We start from the raw sequence: 16,079 nt of genomic DNA, 5'->3' as shown, positions 1-16,079 counted from the left end.
TTCATTCCACCGTGGCGACCCTAGATTAATAAAGGGACTAAGTCGAAAAGAAAATGAATGAATGAATGCATGAATGAGATTAGGTAAAAGTCTAATTATAAGAACGGTAGAACGGAAATGTCATTATAAAATGGTTTTATTGATATTTGTGAATTTGTGTATATATATATGTATATAGAAATGGCAAAAATTTGTTAAGTATTGCATGATACGCCAATGTATTGATTATTGCGACAGGCCTAGTTCCAAGTTACAATGGGTTAACTCACCAGTAAAACCAACTTGTCACTTTAAAGGCAACTGTTTTGCTCAGTAAAGTAACTCATCGCTTTTTACATTACTGCAACTATCAGTTCTATAGCAATACTATCAATTATTAAAATACTTTGGCTATTTTGATTACACTTCCAGCAACCAACACGTGTTAACTCCATTCAAGTCCATTCTGTAGCTTTTCCCCTCATAATCAGCTCAGAAAATGTCAAACTGTATGCAGACTTCATGTAGGCCAGCTGATAAGTAACACTAAGTAATCTTACTATTATTTATTCTGCAGCTCATTGCATGTGTTTTACACTACATAATCCAGAAGGCATATTAAATCCACCCAATTCAAAACATCTTCCATATCAGATTAAACAAGGCTGTATTGTGACAGGTTCTAGGTCATTTATTAATGAATCCTAATATATATAATCATCTGTGGTTGCTTGATAAGTGCCCAGTTTGTGATTAGTTTGATTTAAAGAGATGCAACAAAAATGAAGATATTCTGAAAAATGTTAGAAACTGGTACACTGTAAAAAAAAAAAAAAAAAAAACTGGTTGCCTTACATTTTTAACTTTGATTCTATTGAACTTATATTATGTTAAACTGGCTTAAAACAGCTTGTGAAACTTGTAAAATTAAGTTTTAACATAATTAATCAACTAAAAACATATGTTTGATATATGATATATGATTAATATATGACTAATTGATCATATATGTTACATTGTAGCCATTGACTTCCATAGTGTTTTTTCCTACTATGAATGTCAATGGTTACCAGTTGTATAAATTATTAAAAATATATGCTAAAATACTAATTTTAAAGCATATCTTAATTCATATCTTAACTCATTAAGCTTTGAAATCACTTGAAATCACTTTTTGGGGTTGGAAATTGAAAAATATATATTTTGGGGGGAACTGTGCCTTTAGGTTGCCATTAATGCTTTCTAGATATTCACCGGCCACTTTATTAGGTACACCTTACTAGTATCAGGTTGGACCCACTTTTGCCTTCAGAACTGCCTTAATCCTTTGTGGCATAAATTCAACAGGTTACAGGAAATATTCCTCAGAGATGTTGCTCCATATTGACATGATAGCATCACACAGTTGCTGCAGATTTGTCGGCTGCACATCCATGATGAGAATCTTCCATTTCAATGAGTACAGTGAACTCATTGTCATGTTCAAGAAACCAGTCTGAGATGATTCGCACTTTATGAAATAGCACGTTATCCTGCTGGAAGTAGCCATCAGAAGATGGGCACACTGTAGTTATAAAGGGATGGACATGGTCAGCAACAATACTCAGGTAGGCTGTGGTGTTGACCAGATGCTCAATAGGTACTAATGGGCCCAAAGTGTGACTAAAAAAAAAAAAAACTCACATCATTACACCAACATCATCAGCCTGAACCGTTGATACAAGGCAGGATGGATCCATGCTTTCATGTTGTTGATGCCAAATTCTGACCTTACTATCGGAATGTCGTAGCAGAAATCTCATCAGACCAGTCAACGCTTTTACAATCCTCTATAGTCCAATTTTGGTGAGCCTGTAGAACTGCAGCAGATCATCTTGTCTACATTCCTAATTGCATTTAGTTGTTGCCATGTGATTTGCTGATTAGAAATTTGTGTTAACAGGCAGTTGGACAAGTGTACTTAAAAAAGTGGCCGGTGAGTGTAAGATGATATATAAAAAGATATGTGTGTTAATGCAAGATATTAGTTATTACTAAAGGCAGAACTGGAAGATCATGATGCAAAAATGTATACATCACAATTAATGTATTTATGTTAGGGAAAAACACCAAATAAAATTTTAATAAAGCGGAAATATCAAGAAAATCATTAAAAAAAGTATTTAGTTGACATTTTATAGATTGTAAAAAAAAATCGCAACACCTCATTTGATTTTATTTGTATAATCATTCTGTTCTTAAAGATCTGAGGTGACCACACTTTTTAATATAAATAAAACTGTTTAATAAATAAATAAATGTAAATGTTTTACTTTATTTATTATTAGTCTATTTTCACTGAGAAATGGATAAAAATGTTCAGCTCCAAAGTGCGTGTACTCGTTTATGCTGTTCACTGACTATATAGAGAGCTTTTCATCACCTACAAAGTGAAAATCTTAAAGGATACTCAAGTAACAGCTCTTTTCAACAAACCGCATGATTTGAGGCAACTATTAATAGCAATTCCCCAAAATGCACACATCTGACAGTTCCCAGAAATGAGTCAATATAACCATCAGTGTATAGAATAACATCTTTAACAGAACCAAATGGTAGCACAGTATTTGATGTCTGATACCTGATAAGGTCCATTGGCTGATATTTGTAGAAAGCTCCGTAATTGGCCCATTCCTCATGCAACATCTGCATATACACACACATATCACTGTTAAGTTTTTTTGCATTTAATAACACATATTCTTTGTATTTTTCCAAATGTAAATCTGATATATAAACATTAATTAAAAAGAAAGAATATATATATATATATATATATATATATATATATATATATATATAYACACACACACACACACACACACACACACACACACACACACACACACACACACACACACACACACACACACACAGTTGAAGTCAGAATTATTAGCCCCCCTTTGAATTTTTTTTTTTTTTTTTTTTTTTTTAAATTTCCCAAATGATGTTTAACAGAGCAAGGAAATCTTTACAGTATGCCTGATAATAATTTTTCTTCTGGAGAAAGTCATATTTGTTTTATTTCGGCTAGAATAAAAGCAGTTTTCAATTTTTAAAAAAACATTTTAGGGACAAAATTATTAGCCTCTTTAAGCTATATTTTTTTCCCGATACTCTACAGAACAAACCAACATTATATAATAACTTGCTGAATTGCCCTAAACTGCGTAGTTAACCTAATTTATCTAGTTAAGCCTTTAAATGTCACTTTAAGCTGAATAGAAGTGTCTTGAAAAATATCTAGTGAAATATAATTTACTGTCATCATGGCAAAGATAAAATAAATCAGCTATTAGAAATGAGTTATTAACACTATTATGTATAGAAATGTGTTGAAAAAAATCTCAGTTAAACAGAAATTGGGTAAAAAAATTAAACGGGGGCTAGTAATTCTGACTTCAACTATATATAATGAAAACAAAAGTAACCATATGATTTTGTTAGCTCACACAAATGCACTTCCTGATTGTTTTCAGTTAAAATTCAGTTAAAAATCTGGTTTTGGGGCGGGGCAAACATACTTAACCACGCCCCTTTAACTGTGAGCAGGAGGAGTCTGTTAGATTGTAATAACTGTCCCCAAACCCTTTTACCCATCTGGAATGAAATGCCTACTTTACTATATCCAGTCAGCTTGCAATAGAAAAACAAGCCATGTCCATGGTTTTCTCATTTAATATTCGTTTCTCAAGGAACTGCGTCACAATATGAAAAAAAAAATGAACGGTCACAGCTTCTGGTTCATGCTGACTTTAAATTAAAATATGTGACTCTGGACCACATAAGGTCGTTGATCTTTAATTAATATTCTAATGATTTCTAGCATAAAATAAAAATTGACTATTGTGACTCTTACGGTGTACTTTTGCCGATTCCCAGGGTCAATTATTTGAAGATATATGTACATATTTGAAAATCTAATTGTTGAAAAAAATGTAAATGGATAATTTTGTAATATTTTGAAACATATTTTGCATATATGTCAATTTATATGACATATTTTATATTGAAATCTAAACATAAACATGTATGCTATATTTGTAATTTAGATATATTGACAAATATCAGATTTCTTTATGGATTTTTAGAAAGGAAGTCACACACATATCATGCATAAATAAGTGGCGTATTACTATCAGTCAAATAAAAGCTTCTGCTAAATGTCTTCGCTATTACAGAATCTGTAGGACTCACCTGTCTGTCGTTGCGATGCTCTTTATCCTCTGAGCTGTCAAAGTCTCCCTGCAGCAATAAACACACACACACACGCGCGCACACGCGGAGCTTTACTTAAACCACTTCACACATTTATACTGATCTAACAAGACAAACATGGTCAAATACAGCACTTACATCATGTAGAGGGAAGGCAGAATCATAAACTCCTTTGGCTAGTAGTGATGAAATGCCTGAGTTGTAAATGAGAAAGAAATAATCTGAGTGCGTATCTAAGAAATGTTAGCTAAACGACTGTTTTAATTGTGTTATTTGTGTCTGTTGAATCATACCCATAGTTTGACAAGATTGTGTGCAGGCTGTGCGCCTCAAAATTTCATACACCTGCAAAAAAAAGGGGATTTTAGGGTTGATGAGAATCTTTAATCATTTTAATTTAAGATAAGTTAAATATATTCATATAAATTAACTATTTTGAACATTTAAAAAATTGGTGCTGGGCAACCTTTGTGTGTGTGTATGTTTGTGTGTGTGTGTGTGTGTGTGTGTGTGTGTGTGTGTGTGTGTGTGTATTGTGTAGATTTACTCTGCATATATAAATACATACACATGCAAAAAACAAAACTATACAAAGTAAAAATCTTGACACAGATATTTAAATTTATATATATATACTTTGTATATTTTATATCTAAATATAAATAAACATTTTCTCAAATATACAGTGCTCAGCATAAATTAGTACACCCTTTATAGATCTCTCTTTTAAATATATATTTTCTATAGGATGCTTTACAATATTATTTGTATTTACATGAGATTGGTCACTACTGAAGCCAACTAGTCTAACAAAAATCCTTCATTAACGGTCAAATGAGTACACCCAAATTTATGTCAGTGAAAAATATTCATGAATGTTTTTTTTTTTTAAAGGGGGACAATCAAGAGAAACAAAAAGTATATAAAATTATTTGAAATTCTGTAAATTTTAATTCTTTTTTGCAATATTTCACTTGAATTTAAATGTTTGGCGGCAAAAATATTATTTTAATAAATGTATCTGTTTAATAAATCTGTTTTGTTCAAATGCACCAAATATATTATCTGTATTCACTGAGAAATGGATAAAATTATTAGTTTTATGTGGAGCACTGTATATTAGGCATTGGACAATAACCGTTTTTAAGGTTTAGTATACTGCAGTTTGGAAAAGTCAAAGGTTTTAAAACTGTCAAAGTTTTCTGTTACACCGTTCCTAAGGTATATGTAAGTTTTTTGTGTGTTTGTTTCATTTGTTTTTTACATGTCTTTCACAACTATTTTATTTAGTTTTTTGGGCAACAGTATCTTTAGCAAAAAAGGAACTTATCAAAAGCTACTGGTCCAAAATATTTTAAATGTTTATTAAAATAAAATATATTGTGTTAATTCATTTTCTTTTTGGCTCAGTCCCTTTATTAATCTGAGGTCACCACAGCGGAATGAACCGCCAAATTATCCAGCATATGTTTTACGCAGTAAATGCCGTTCCAGCTGCAACCCATCACTGAAAAAAACACAATCATTCACTCTCATACACTACGGACAATTTTAGCTTACCCAATTCACCTACACCACATGTCTTTGGACTTGTGGGGGAAACCGGAGCACCCGGAGAAAACCCACGCAAACACGGGGAGAACATGCAAACTCCACACAGAAACGCCAATTGACCCAGCTGAGGCTGAAACCAGCAACCTTCTTGCTGTGAGGCGATTGTGCTACCCACATATCCAAGGTTATCATATTGTCAGAATCTTATACCGACTCATACCTACTGCATATAGATTGCAATGAATCATTGTGCATCACTAATTAAAATATATATGAAATATATTTGTGATTGTAAGATTAGCAAAGAATTTTTCAGCAGTCATTGCAAAATAACTGTTTAAAAAAGTTTTAATTTCTTTAAAAATGACCCTCATAAGTATTCAAGTTTATTCCTGTTCAGTTATTAACCCTTTAAATATTTTCTTGAAAATGATTTTTTGGCCCACATTTTGTATTGAATAATATGCTGGCACAACTCTGATAAATAGTAATAGGTAATTTAAATAATAATGATAACCTGTGAATAAAAGGTCAACTGGGTGATTATGATGCCTGTTTAAGGTTTAATGGCTCCTCTACCAAAATATTGTGCTTCCACACACCTAGACTTTTCTTTCGGAAACTGGCACGTTTCCCCAGTTAGCGCAGTTTGTTTGTCATATGTGAATCCACGGATGCGCGCCAAAACAATCGGTCTGAGATCACCAATAGTAGGGCGTAGGGCGGGATGTCATTCCTATCAGTAGATGTGCGTTTCATGTCAAATACGAAAGTGAAAGCATGCTGAAATATTAACAAGAGCTGTTTATCTGCTGTTTAACTGCAGTCTTGGTTTATCTGTTATTTCTCTTTATAATGATAAGGACTTTGCAAAATAAACCGTGAAACTCTGACCAACGTGAGAAGAATTTACTCGCATGTGACTTGTTTTAGCTCTTTTGGTCTGTTTAGAAACTTTGCCGTGCAAGCAAACCGCACCAAGAACAAACTGCAACAATGTAACAGTTTTAATCCCTGTTTCGGAACAAAAGAGTCGAACACAGGTGTGAAAGCACCCTAAGAGTTGATGCTCCCAAGATTGTATAATGACAAATAATAAAAATAAATTGGCTTATTTGAAGTATGGATATTTTTTCTGAACATTCTTAGTTCTGTTCAGTGAATTTGCCGACAAAACCTGAAACTGATTCACTTTTCAACTCACTGACTCTCTGGTCCAGACACAGAGGTTAAATTCCTACTAGAATACCGACATACAGTTGAAGTCAAAATTATTATTACATTTTTTTTCAAATATTTCCCAAATGATGTTTAGCAGAGCAAGGAATTTTTTATAGTATTTGCTATAATATTTTTTCTTCTGGAGAAAGTTTTATTTCGGCTAGAATAAAAGCAGTTTTTAATTTTTTAAAATCATTTTAAGGTCGTTAATATTAGCTCCCCTAAGCATTTTTTTTTCTCGATTGTCTACAGATCAAATCATTGGAATGATTTTCCTAATTACCCTAACTTACCTAATTAATCGAGTTAAGCCTTTAAATATCACTTTAAGCTGAATACTAGCATCCTGAAAAATTTCTAGTAAAATATTATGTACTGTCATCATGGCAAAGAGTTATTAAAACGATTATGTTTAAAAATGTGTTAAAAAAAATCTCTCCGTTAAACAGAAATTGTGGAAAAAAATATTCAGGGGGGGCTAATAATTCTGACTTCAACTGTAAATCCTTGTGAAGTTTCATAAACTAATTTTGAGAGGAGCACTTGATATGATTGAGCACTGCTGGCCACTCATCCGTAATCAGTAACAATCCAATCAGAGCGTTCCCAGCTCACTATAAATGGATCATTTTCTCCTTACTGCTCTGTCTTCGTTTTGGGATCCCTTCTTCCACCCCATCTCCTCCTTTCCCCCTTTTTTTCTAAAAGGGGGAGCTATCGAGACCTACCTGATCTCGGATCTGATATGCTTATTGACCAGGCGGGAGCCCTGGGCTCAAATATCTCCGAGCTCAGGGTTCTCTCCCGGGACAGCATGCCAAACCTGCTTTTAATGCCAAGCATATCTAAGTGGGAACTCTTGAAGTCTGCTATTGTATGGCAGGAATATCCTTAATTTCTGTGCATTTAAAATATGCCCCAAAAATCAAATGTGTTGCCTTTTGATTGGTGTGTTGCATCATTGTTCATCGATACTTACAATTCGACCGCGTATTGCATTGCTGAACAAGCTGTTTTCTGACTTTATATCCAATCTGTGAAATGAAAGGAAGGGAATGAGCTCATCGCGTGGGTTGATAATATTTGTAAATGTCTGCAAGCACTGGCACTCACAGGTGTAGCTTGTCTCTGCTGAACGGTTGGGATAGGACACGTGTGCGTGGGTTTTGGGGCTCCGGTACACCCGGCTGGAACGGCTGGTTGATCTTCATCCAAAACGAGCTCATTACGCCCATGAGCCCCGTCTTCTCTTTCAGCTGATATGTCTGGAAAAAAAAAACCCACACACAACCAGAGCAGATCTGAAATTGAACTGAGATTAATCCAGAGCTAAAGAGACATGAGAGACGAAGAGTTGAGACTCGGGTCAGACGATTTGACACCAAAAGTGTGGACTGGGAATATCTTGTTTTGAGGGCAAACGGAAAGCACATGTCAGATGCAGAGTCCATATGTCTCAAGAGCTAATCCACCATTATCAGATTATGTCATTCAAATACAACTCACAACCTCAAAGGACAAATCATTCTTTCAGAACGCCGCTCTAAGCCAAATCTAAATGTATGGGACAATGCAGTGCTGACAATCATCTTAGCATGTGGGCTATATGACAAACGCCTCTTGCAGGAATTCTGAAAGGGAATTTGAAAACATTTTACAAGTAATCGGCTTGGTAGCGTGTAATCAGATGACAGTTTTGTTTGTTTTCTCTCTCTCTCTCTCTACAGTTTCAGACTTTTAGAATTGACTTTTAACATTACAACTGCTTTTAGACTGTGCCAACCCAGAGCACTTATAAAGAGCACCGGCAGCCAAAGCTCTTAACACCAAAAACATGACACTCTATGGCTGGGGTCATGGTGAAGTCTACTGGAGAGGCACACCAATGAAACTTCTGAATGGAGTTCATTCATTTATTCATTCATTTTCCTTCAGCTTAGTGCCTTATTTATTAGGGATTACCACAGAGGAATTGAACCGCCAACTATTTCAGCATGTGCGTTACACAGTGGATGTCCTTCCAGCTGCAATCCAGTACTGGGAAACATCCATACACACTCATTCACGCTTGTACACTACAGCCAATTTTGTTTACCCAATTCACCTATAGTGCATGTCTTTGAACTGTGGGGGAAACCGAAGCATCAGAAGGAAACGCATGGAGAGGGCATGCGAACTCCAGACAGAAATGCCAACCGGCCCGGTCAGGACTCAAACCAGCTTCCTTCTATCTGTGAAGCGACAGTGCTAACCACTGAGCCATCGCGCCGCCCCTATTCAACAATTAATTCTGACAAAAACAAATGTATATGTCTTAAATATATTTTCAGTATATACAGTCAAGCCTAAAACTATTCATACCCCTTGCAAATTCTGACTTTTTATTCAACCATAAAGTTTTTAGTAGACATGACTCAAAAATTAATAAGACGATGTACTGTAAATATTTCTCAGCCTTGATTTCTAAATTCCTTAATTAAGAAATCAAAATTAGGTTTTAAAAATAATCTATGCTATATAATAGCATACTGTATGCTTTAGTAGACTCTTTGTGAAGTTTATTTATAAACTAATTTCGAGAGGATCAAGTGCTTACGATTGCAACCTATGATTCACAAATCAGACAATTCCTAAGCCATTATAAATACCCTAACCGTACGTTCACACCGAAAGCGGCGAGAGCGTCCAAGGTCGCTCTGGCCGCCCTGGCGACAACGCTGTCTGCCTTCAGCTCCGGCGGCGAGAGCGTCAAAACTCGCTACATTGATCTCGTACTTAAAGGAGCCGTTGCAGCATTATCAGTTACATTCCTGCATAAGACATGTTTTTAGCGTGAAAATGTTGCGCACTTCTTATCAAATTCATAAAACAATGGAAGATCAAGTTGCATGTGGTGTGGCTTTGCTCTATTTATCCAATATGTGTCCATATGTCTGAAATATCCTGAAGCAGCAGTACTGTTTTGTACTGTCACATCGCGTGAGATTCCCACTTTTTAAAGATAAATTTATATAACATTAATGAACATCAGTAACTCGCCAGTAACTTATTTAATGTATGTTCCTGTAAGAAAACATTGTAAATAATTGGAAATCCGGCGACCGCAATAATCAAACCCTTGGGAACAACTGCGGTCGGAACCAAAGTTCACAGGTCTGTGTTCCCTGAACTACTATCAAGCGGTGGACGTCTTCATTCTGATTCCGAACCGCGTCATAGCTCATTACCATAAAGTTGACTTCATTTCAACTCTCCACGACGCTCACGCCGGCAAAGACGCGCCGCGCTGCTCCTCGCCGCTTATCGTCGCCTATCGCCGCCGGCTCTCATTGAAAATGAATGACTTCCGGCTACTTTGACGCTCTCGCCGCTTTCGGTGTGAACGTACGGTTAGTTCCACATGACAGTCATCTTCGTTTTGAAGAACCCCCTCTTCCACCCCTACTCCTCCTCCTTTCCTAGATGGGTGGCAAGGTGACCCAGTGGTTAGCACTGGTGCCTCACAGCAAGAACATCACTGGTTCCAGTCCTTACCAAGCCAGCCGATGTTTTTGTGCGGAGTTTACATGTTCTCCCCATGCTCACGTGGGTTTCCCCAGGTTCTCTGGTTTCCTCCAACCGCCAAAAAACATGCAACCTTAGTTAATTGACTAATCCAAATCGGCATCATTGACGTGCTCTTAGTAAGTAGTTATCTCTTATGAGCAGTCAGTTTCTGTTCATTAGCTACTACCGCAGGGGAGTTCTCGAGATCTACCTCAGCTTAAACTCTCCTCTCGCCTTGCAAACGGGAGGGAGCCCCGGGCTCGAGGATCTTAAGAGCTCAGGGCTCTCTCCCGGGACAGCATGCCAAACAAGCTTTATAAACAATCATCAGCTGAGTGTGAACTCTTGAACTAGATGCTTCTGGAAGTTTCTGGTCAGTCTGTAAAAAGAGCTTCTATTGAAACCAATCTTCAAAAGACAAACAGATTGTGGAAAGTTTCAATGTAATTTTAGCTAAACTCCGCCTCAACTGTAGAAGAGCAACGCCTACTTCTACATCACTGCCTGTTTATCCCCACCCACAAGCTCACAAATTATAATCACAAACAATCACAGGCCTACACAGAAACCAAACTGTACAGATGTTATGAAGACAGTACAATACTGTGCAGTATCAAATTTGTGTGCAAGCATTGCCTTTCTTCTGATCCTGATGTCAAGAAGAGTGGAAGAACTTTATTTTTAGTTTCATTCAGTCCCAAAATACCCTGAGTGTTATGTCTTGTTTGTTATATACTGTTCTGACTTATCATTTATAATACAAAGTCAACATTGCATATCCTGCGATGTGACTATTGAGAATGATCACATTGCCACATCGATGCTGAAATGATATATTGTGCAGCTCTATGTGCAAGAATGGCCACCAGGCTGCACAAATTTAGCCATGAAACCTCCAACACTAAATTAGCTAGTGTCACAGTGTTTATAGTTCAGCCCCTTTATACTGTATATGCTTCCATTGTTTTTATGAGTTTGAGAGAGGCATTGTAGACAAGAGATTTAGGACATGATTCAGACTTGAGAGCTTTGTAAGTGTCTCAAATCGTGCACTACACACTGCATCAAAGCTCGGCATATCTTTGTATCTTATTCTCTAGCGACAGTCTAGCCTTTTTATGTGAAGGTTTTCCCTGTACAGCGACTCACCTTTTTAGTGGGCACTCTGAGCTTTAGAAGTTCAGCCTCACGACTCAGAACAGACCAGGGGACATGGAGACGAGTAAAGCGCACCGTCCTCATCTTCAACAAAGAAAGAAAGAAACGGTTCAGAGAAAAAAAAACATCATTATGTGTTTCCATCTATTTTTCATGCACATTTTGCACTAAATAATGCTTAATGGAAATGCTAAGATGTGCATTCATTGGTAAAATATGTATAAAACAATGAAAATCAGATAATTCAGATAAAAAAAAATGTGATCTTGCATCTCCAAAAGCCACAGCTTGTTCATTGCATTAATTGCAATTTAGTTTGTAGGATGGAACTGGAAATTTGTTTCAAGATAAGGTGATTTAGCCATCTTGATTAACAAACAGCAGTGCAAACACACACACACACATAAGTCTATAAGAAGCAGCTGTTACTAAAATGGTCTTATTCAGCGTGGATGAGTGGCACATACACACAAATACATCAAACACAAACACCTCTGGCAATGAGGATCAACTGTAATCTGCCTTTGGGCTGGAGACTGCAGCACTCAAATTTAATCCACACCAACATAACATAAGTGATCTGCCACCAACAGTCAAACGTTCACAGCTTTCATTTAGGATTTCACTCTCATCAGTCTATCTTTATGCTGAATTAAGGCCAATTTCAGATCAGCAAACATTGCGGCTGCTTATTTTGGGGGTCATTTTTGAAAATCCGTATTCTCTGATTACATATCAAATAAAAAGTGCATTTGAAGTACAATTGAATTATACATTTTAAATGCATTTACAGTTAAGTTTACTAAAATAATGCATCCTTACTGTATATAAAATACTAATTTCTTTTTAAAAAATAACTAATACTGGCCCCAGTTATTATACTGTTTTATTTACATGTGAAATTCAGTGATCAAATGAAGTCATTATTTAATAATGCTCTTACTTCCAGTTATCATGTGTAAACAGGAGATAAACTACATTATGGGATCTAGTATTTTTATATACAGATTGCAGAATAAGTATTATATGCTATTATGCTATTCCTGCATGGATTGTATGGTATTTTATGCTGAATTAAGGCCAATTTCTTATCAGAAAACACTACAACTTTTTATTTTGGCGGTCATTTTTTGAATCCGGATCCTCTAGTGTAGTGGTTCTCAAAGTGAGGTTCGGGACTCCCCGAGGGGTCGCGGGGCAATGAAGGGGGGTCGCCTGGTGATTTCCAAAAATCTATTTATTTTTATTAAACCATAAGAATTAACATATTTTATCCATAACTATACTGAAAATAAAAATAGTCGTTTATAGTTACTATATACTATATAGTTACTATAGTAGCTTATAGTTACTAGTTCTATTGGATTGCGACCCCTGGGGTAATTACATTATATTAAAGGCAGCAATAGCATTAGATGCATTTTGATTTTATAACATCAGGTTATACTTTCTGGCACATTTAAAGCACTGACACAAATTTAATTGGTGTGTCTGCGTCATTGCATGCAAGGTTTCTGTATTTATAACCACCTCAGAGGATATTGGGGGTCGCGAGTCACTGGCATTGTTATTTTGGGGGTCGCGGGCTGAAAAGTTTGGGAACCCCTGCTCTAGTGCAGTGGTTCTCAAAGTGGGGGTCGGGACCCCCTGGGGGGTCGTGGGACAATGAGAGGGGGTCGCTTGGTGATTTAAAAAAATCTAATAAATTTGAATAAACTTTTATGATTACCATTGTTAATCCATAACCTACAAAAGATAAAAAATAGTCACATAAAAAATACAATATCCAAACAAAAAGCCATCAGCCTTTGGTTTTTGTTGTTGTTGTTGTTGTTGTTGTTGTTTTACATTGATTGCAACCCTTAGGGTTTTTACATTAGATTAATGACAAAGCAACAGCGTCAGTGCACCAGATTTTACAGCACTACCTAAACTTCCTGACACCGTTACAGCACTCACGTACATTTAAAATACATACAGGACACTAAACATGGAGTATGATGTGTAAGTGGCAGTCTCCAAAATTAAACCAAGAAAAGACTTGGGATGTAACCTAAATATTGTGCCCACCAGTCTAATTAGATGAGCTTAATATAAAATAATCATAATAAAAATGATATGGGACTGTTGCACTTTTTTGTGTTGTCAATATGCTTGTGTTTATATAGGCTGATTGGTTTGTGTGAGTGTTGTGTGCAAAGTTTCTATGATTATAACCACTTACGAAAATAGTGGGGGTCGCGAGTCATTGGCATTGTTATTTTGGGGGTCCCGGGCTGAAAAGTTTGAGAACCCCTGCTCTAGTGTAGGGGTCACCAATCTTAGTCCTTAAGGGCCGGTGTCACTGCAGGGTTTAGCTCCATTTTCCCTCAACACACCTGCCTGCATGTTTCAAGTATACCTAGTAAGACCTTGATTAGCTTGTTCAGGTGTGTTTGATTAGGGTTGGAGCTAAATTCTGCAGGACACCGGCCCTCCAGGAGCAAGTTTGGTGACCCCTGCTCTAGTGCATAGAAAGTGAAGAAAATACATTTGAAATACAGTTAAATTATACATTTTAAATGGTTTTACAATTACATTTACTTAAAATAATGCTTCCTTACTGTATATAAAATAATAATTTCCTTTTTAAAAATAATAAATACTGGCCCCACTTATTATAATGGTAGAGAATGTTATTTTGGAAGTGGTGAATTATTTTATTAACATGTGAAATACCTTCACTCAGTGGTCAAATGAAGTTATTATTTAATAATGCTCTTACTTCCAGTTATCTTGTGTAAACAGAAGATAAAGTACATTTTGGGATCCAGTATTTTTTTATATACAGATTGCAGAATAAGTATTGTAGCATATGCTATTCCTGCATAGATTATATGGTTCTTTATGCTGAATTAAGGCCAATTTCAGATCAAAAAACTCTACAACTTCTTATTTTTTATTTTTTTTATTGAATCCGGATTCTTTGATGCATAGAAAGTGAAGAAAATGCAATTGAAATACAATTGAGTTATACATTTTAAATGGTTTTACACTTACTTTTACTAAAATAATGCATCCTTACTGAATATAAAATACTAATTTCCTTTTTAAAAATAATAAATACTGGCCCCACTTATTATAATGGTAGAGAATGTTATTTTGGAAGTGGTGAATTATTTTATTTACATGTGAAATACCTTCACTCAGTGATCAAATGAAGTCATTATTTAATAATGCTCTTACTTCCAGTTATCATGTGTAAACAGAAGATAAACTACATTATTAGATCTAGTTTTTTTTATACAGATTGCAGAATAAGTATTGTAGCATATGCTATTCCTGCATAGATTATGGTTCTTGCCTGCCAATGCCTGCGTCTATATCAGTTTCCTGGCACACATATGAATGTCTCATCATCTCATGCATTGAGCCGTGAATAATCAGGGATGAGCTCAGTTTTGTCTGCAATACTAACAGAATGAGCGCAATCAAGAGATTCCCAAGGTGACTTTGGAACTTAAGAAGTGGAGACCCAGTTTAGAAAAGCCCAAACCCTCCCACGCTAAGAAAAGTCTATGTGTTATGAAGGGAAGGGGGGTCATTTTCATTCTCAACCTACGCAGCATGTTTTAATGCTAGCTAACAGCTGCCAAAAGGCTTTTTTTTTGCTTTCCTGCAGTGCCGCTGTAGTTGCCCTCCAGCAAAATATTTGCGACAGATGCAACTGTGGTTGTCAAAAGAGATGATCGGTTCCCCCTGCATCATGGATTTTCCCAAGATGAAGCAGTGAGAGCTTTACATTTCTGAATAGAAGTAGATTGGTTGACTCATGCGGCTTAAATTTTTCACAAAAATAGCTTATTCTGGGGCAATTCCCCTCTGCAACTAAATATAGATTTTATTATTATGCAGTTTTGAGTACGACTTAAAATGCACTACTTCCTTATTTTTATGATATGTGCAAATAATTCACTCTAAAATACATCATATTACACTTTGCAAAAAAACAATTGTATGATATAATATTAATAAAAATATGATTATTGAACATAATTTAATGGTGGCTCAGTGGTTAGCACTGTCGGCTCATAGCAAGAAGATCACTGATTCGAGTCCCGGCTGGCCAGTTGGCGTTTCTGTGTGGAGTTTGCATGTTCTCGCCTTGTTGCCGTGGGTTTCCTCCGGGGTGCTCTGGTTTCCCCCACAGTGCAAACACATGCGCTATAGGTGAATTGAATAAACTAAATTGGCCGTAGTGTATGAGTGTGTATGTGAATGTGAGTATGTATGGGTGTTTCCCTGTACTGGGTTGCAGCTGGAAGGGCATCCGCTGGGTAAAACTTATGCTGAAGTAGTTGGCGGTTCATTCCGCTGTGCCGAAC

General features: G+C 36.1%; 3 protein-coding genes across 5 annotated transcripts in view; 2 read left to right on the top strand and 1 right to left on the bottom strand.

The window, feature by feature from the left end:
• LOC101882393 (uncharacterized) overlaps positions 1-16,079 on the top strand; it is a 771,022-nt gene that overhangs the window by 370,602 nt on the left and 384,341 nt on the right. The gene's annotated exons all lie outside the window — the stretch shown is intronic.
• ano2a (anoctamin 2a) overlaps positions 1-16,079 on the bottom strand; it is a 72,331-nt gene that overhangs the window by 41,932 nt on the left and 14,320 nt on the right. For all 3 annotated transcript variants that reach the window (XM_009293432.4, XM_068214873.1, XM_073930236.1), the window contains exons 4-10: positions 11,707-11,799; positions 8,125-8,276; positions 7,991-8,045; positions 4,530-4,581; positions 4,375-4,430; positions 4,216-4,263; positions 2,600-2,664 (exon numbers count right to left, since the gene is read on the bottom strand). In XM_009293432.4, coding sequence (XP_009291707.1) covers positions 2,600-2,664; positions 4,216-4,263; positions 4,375-4,430; positions 4,530-4,581; positions 7,991-8,045; positions 8,125-8,276; positions 11,707-11,799 — 521 coding nt within the window. The remainder of the gene's footprint in view (positions 1-2,599; positions 2,665-4,215; positions 4,264-4,374; positions 4,431-4,529; positions 4,582-7,990; positions 8,046-8,124; positions 8,277-11,706; positions 11,800-16,079) is intronic.
• The window catches only part of caps2 (calcyphosine 2), a 101,720-nt gene that overhangs the window by 78,095 nt on the left and 7,546 nt on the right, over positions 1-16,079 (top strand). The window lies entirely within an intron of this gene.

This window comes from Danio rerio, chromosome 18 (genome assembly GCF_049306965.1).
Source record: "Danio rerio strain Tuebingen ecotype United States chromosome 18, GRCz12tu, whole genome shotgun sequence".
NCBI classification, from domain to species: domain Eukaryota; kingdom Metazoa; phylum Chordata; class Actinopteri; order Cypriniformes; family Danionidae; genus Danio; species Danio rerio.
The sequence above is the reverse complement of the archived record's forward strand: the minus strand, read 5'-3'. Positions and strand labels throughout refer to the sequence as shown.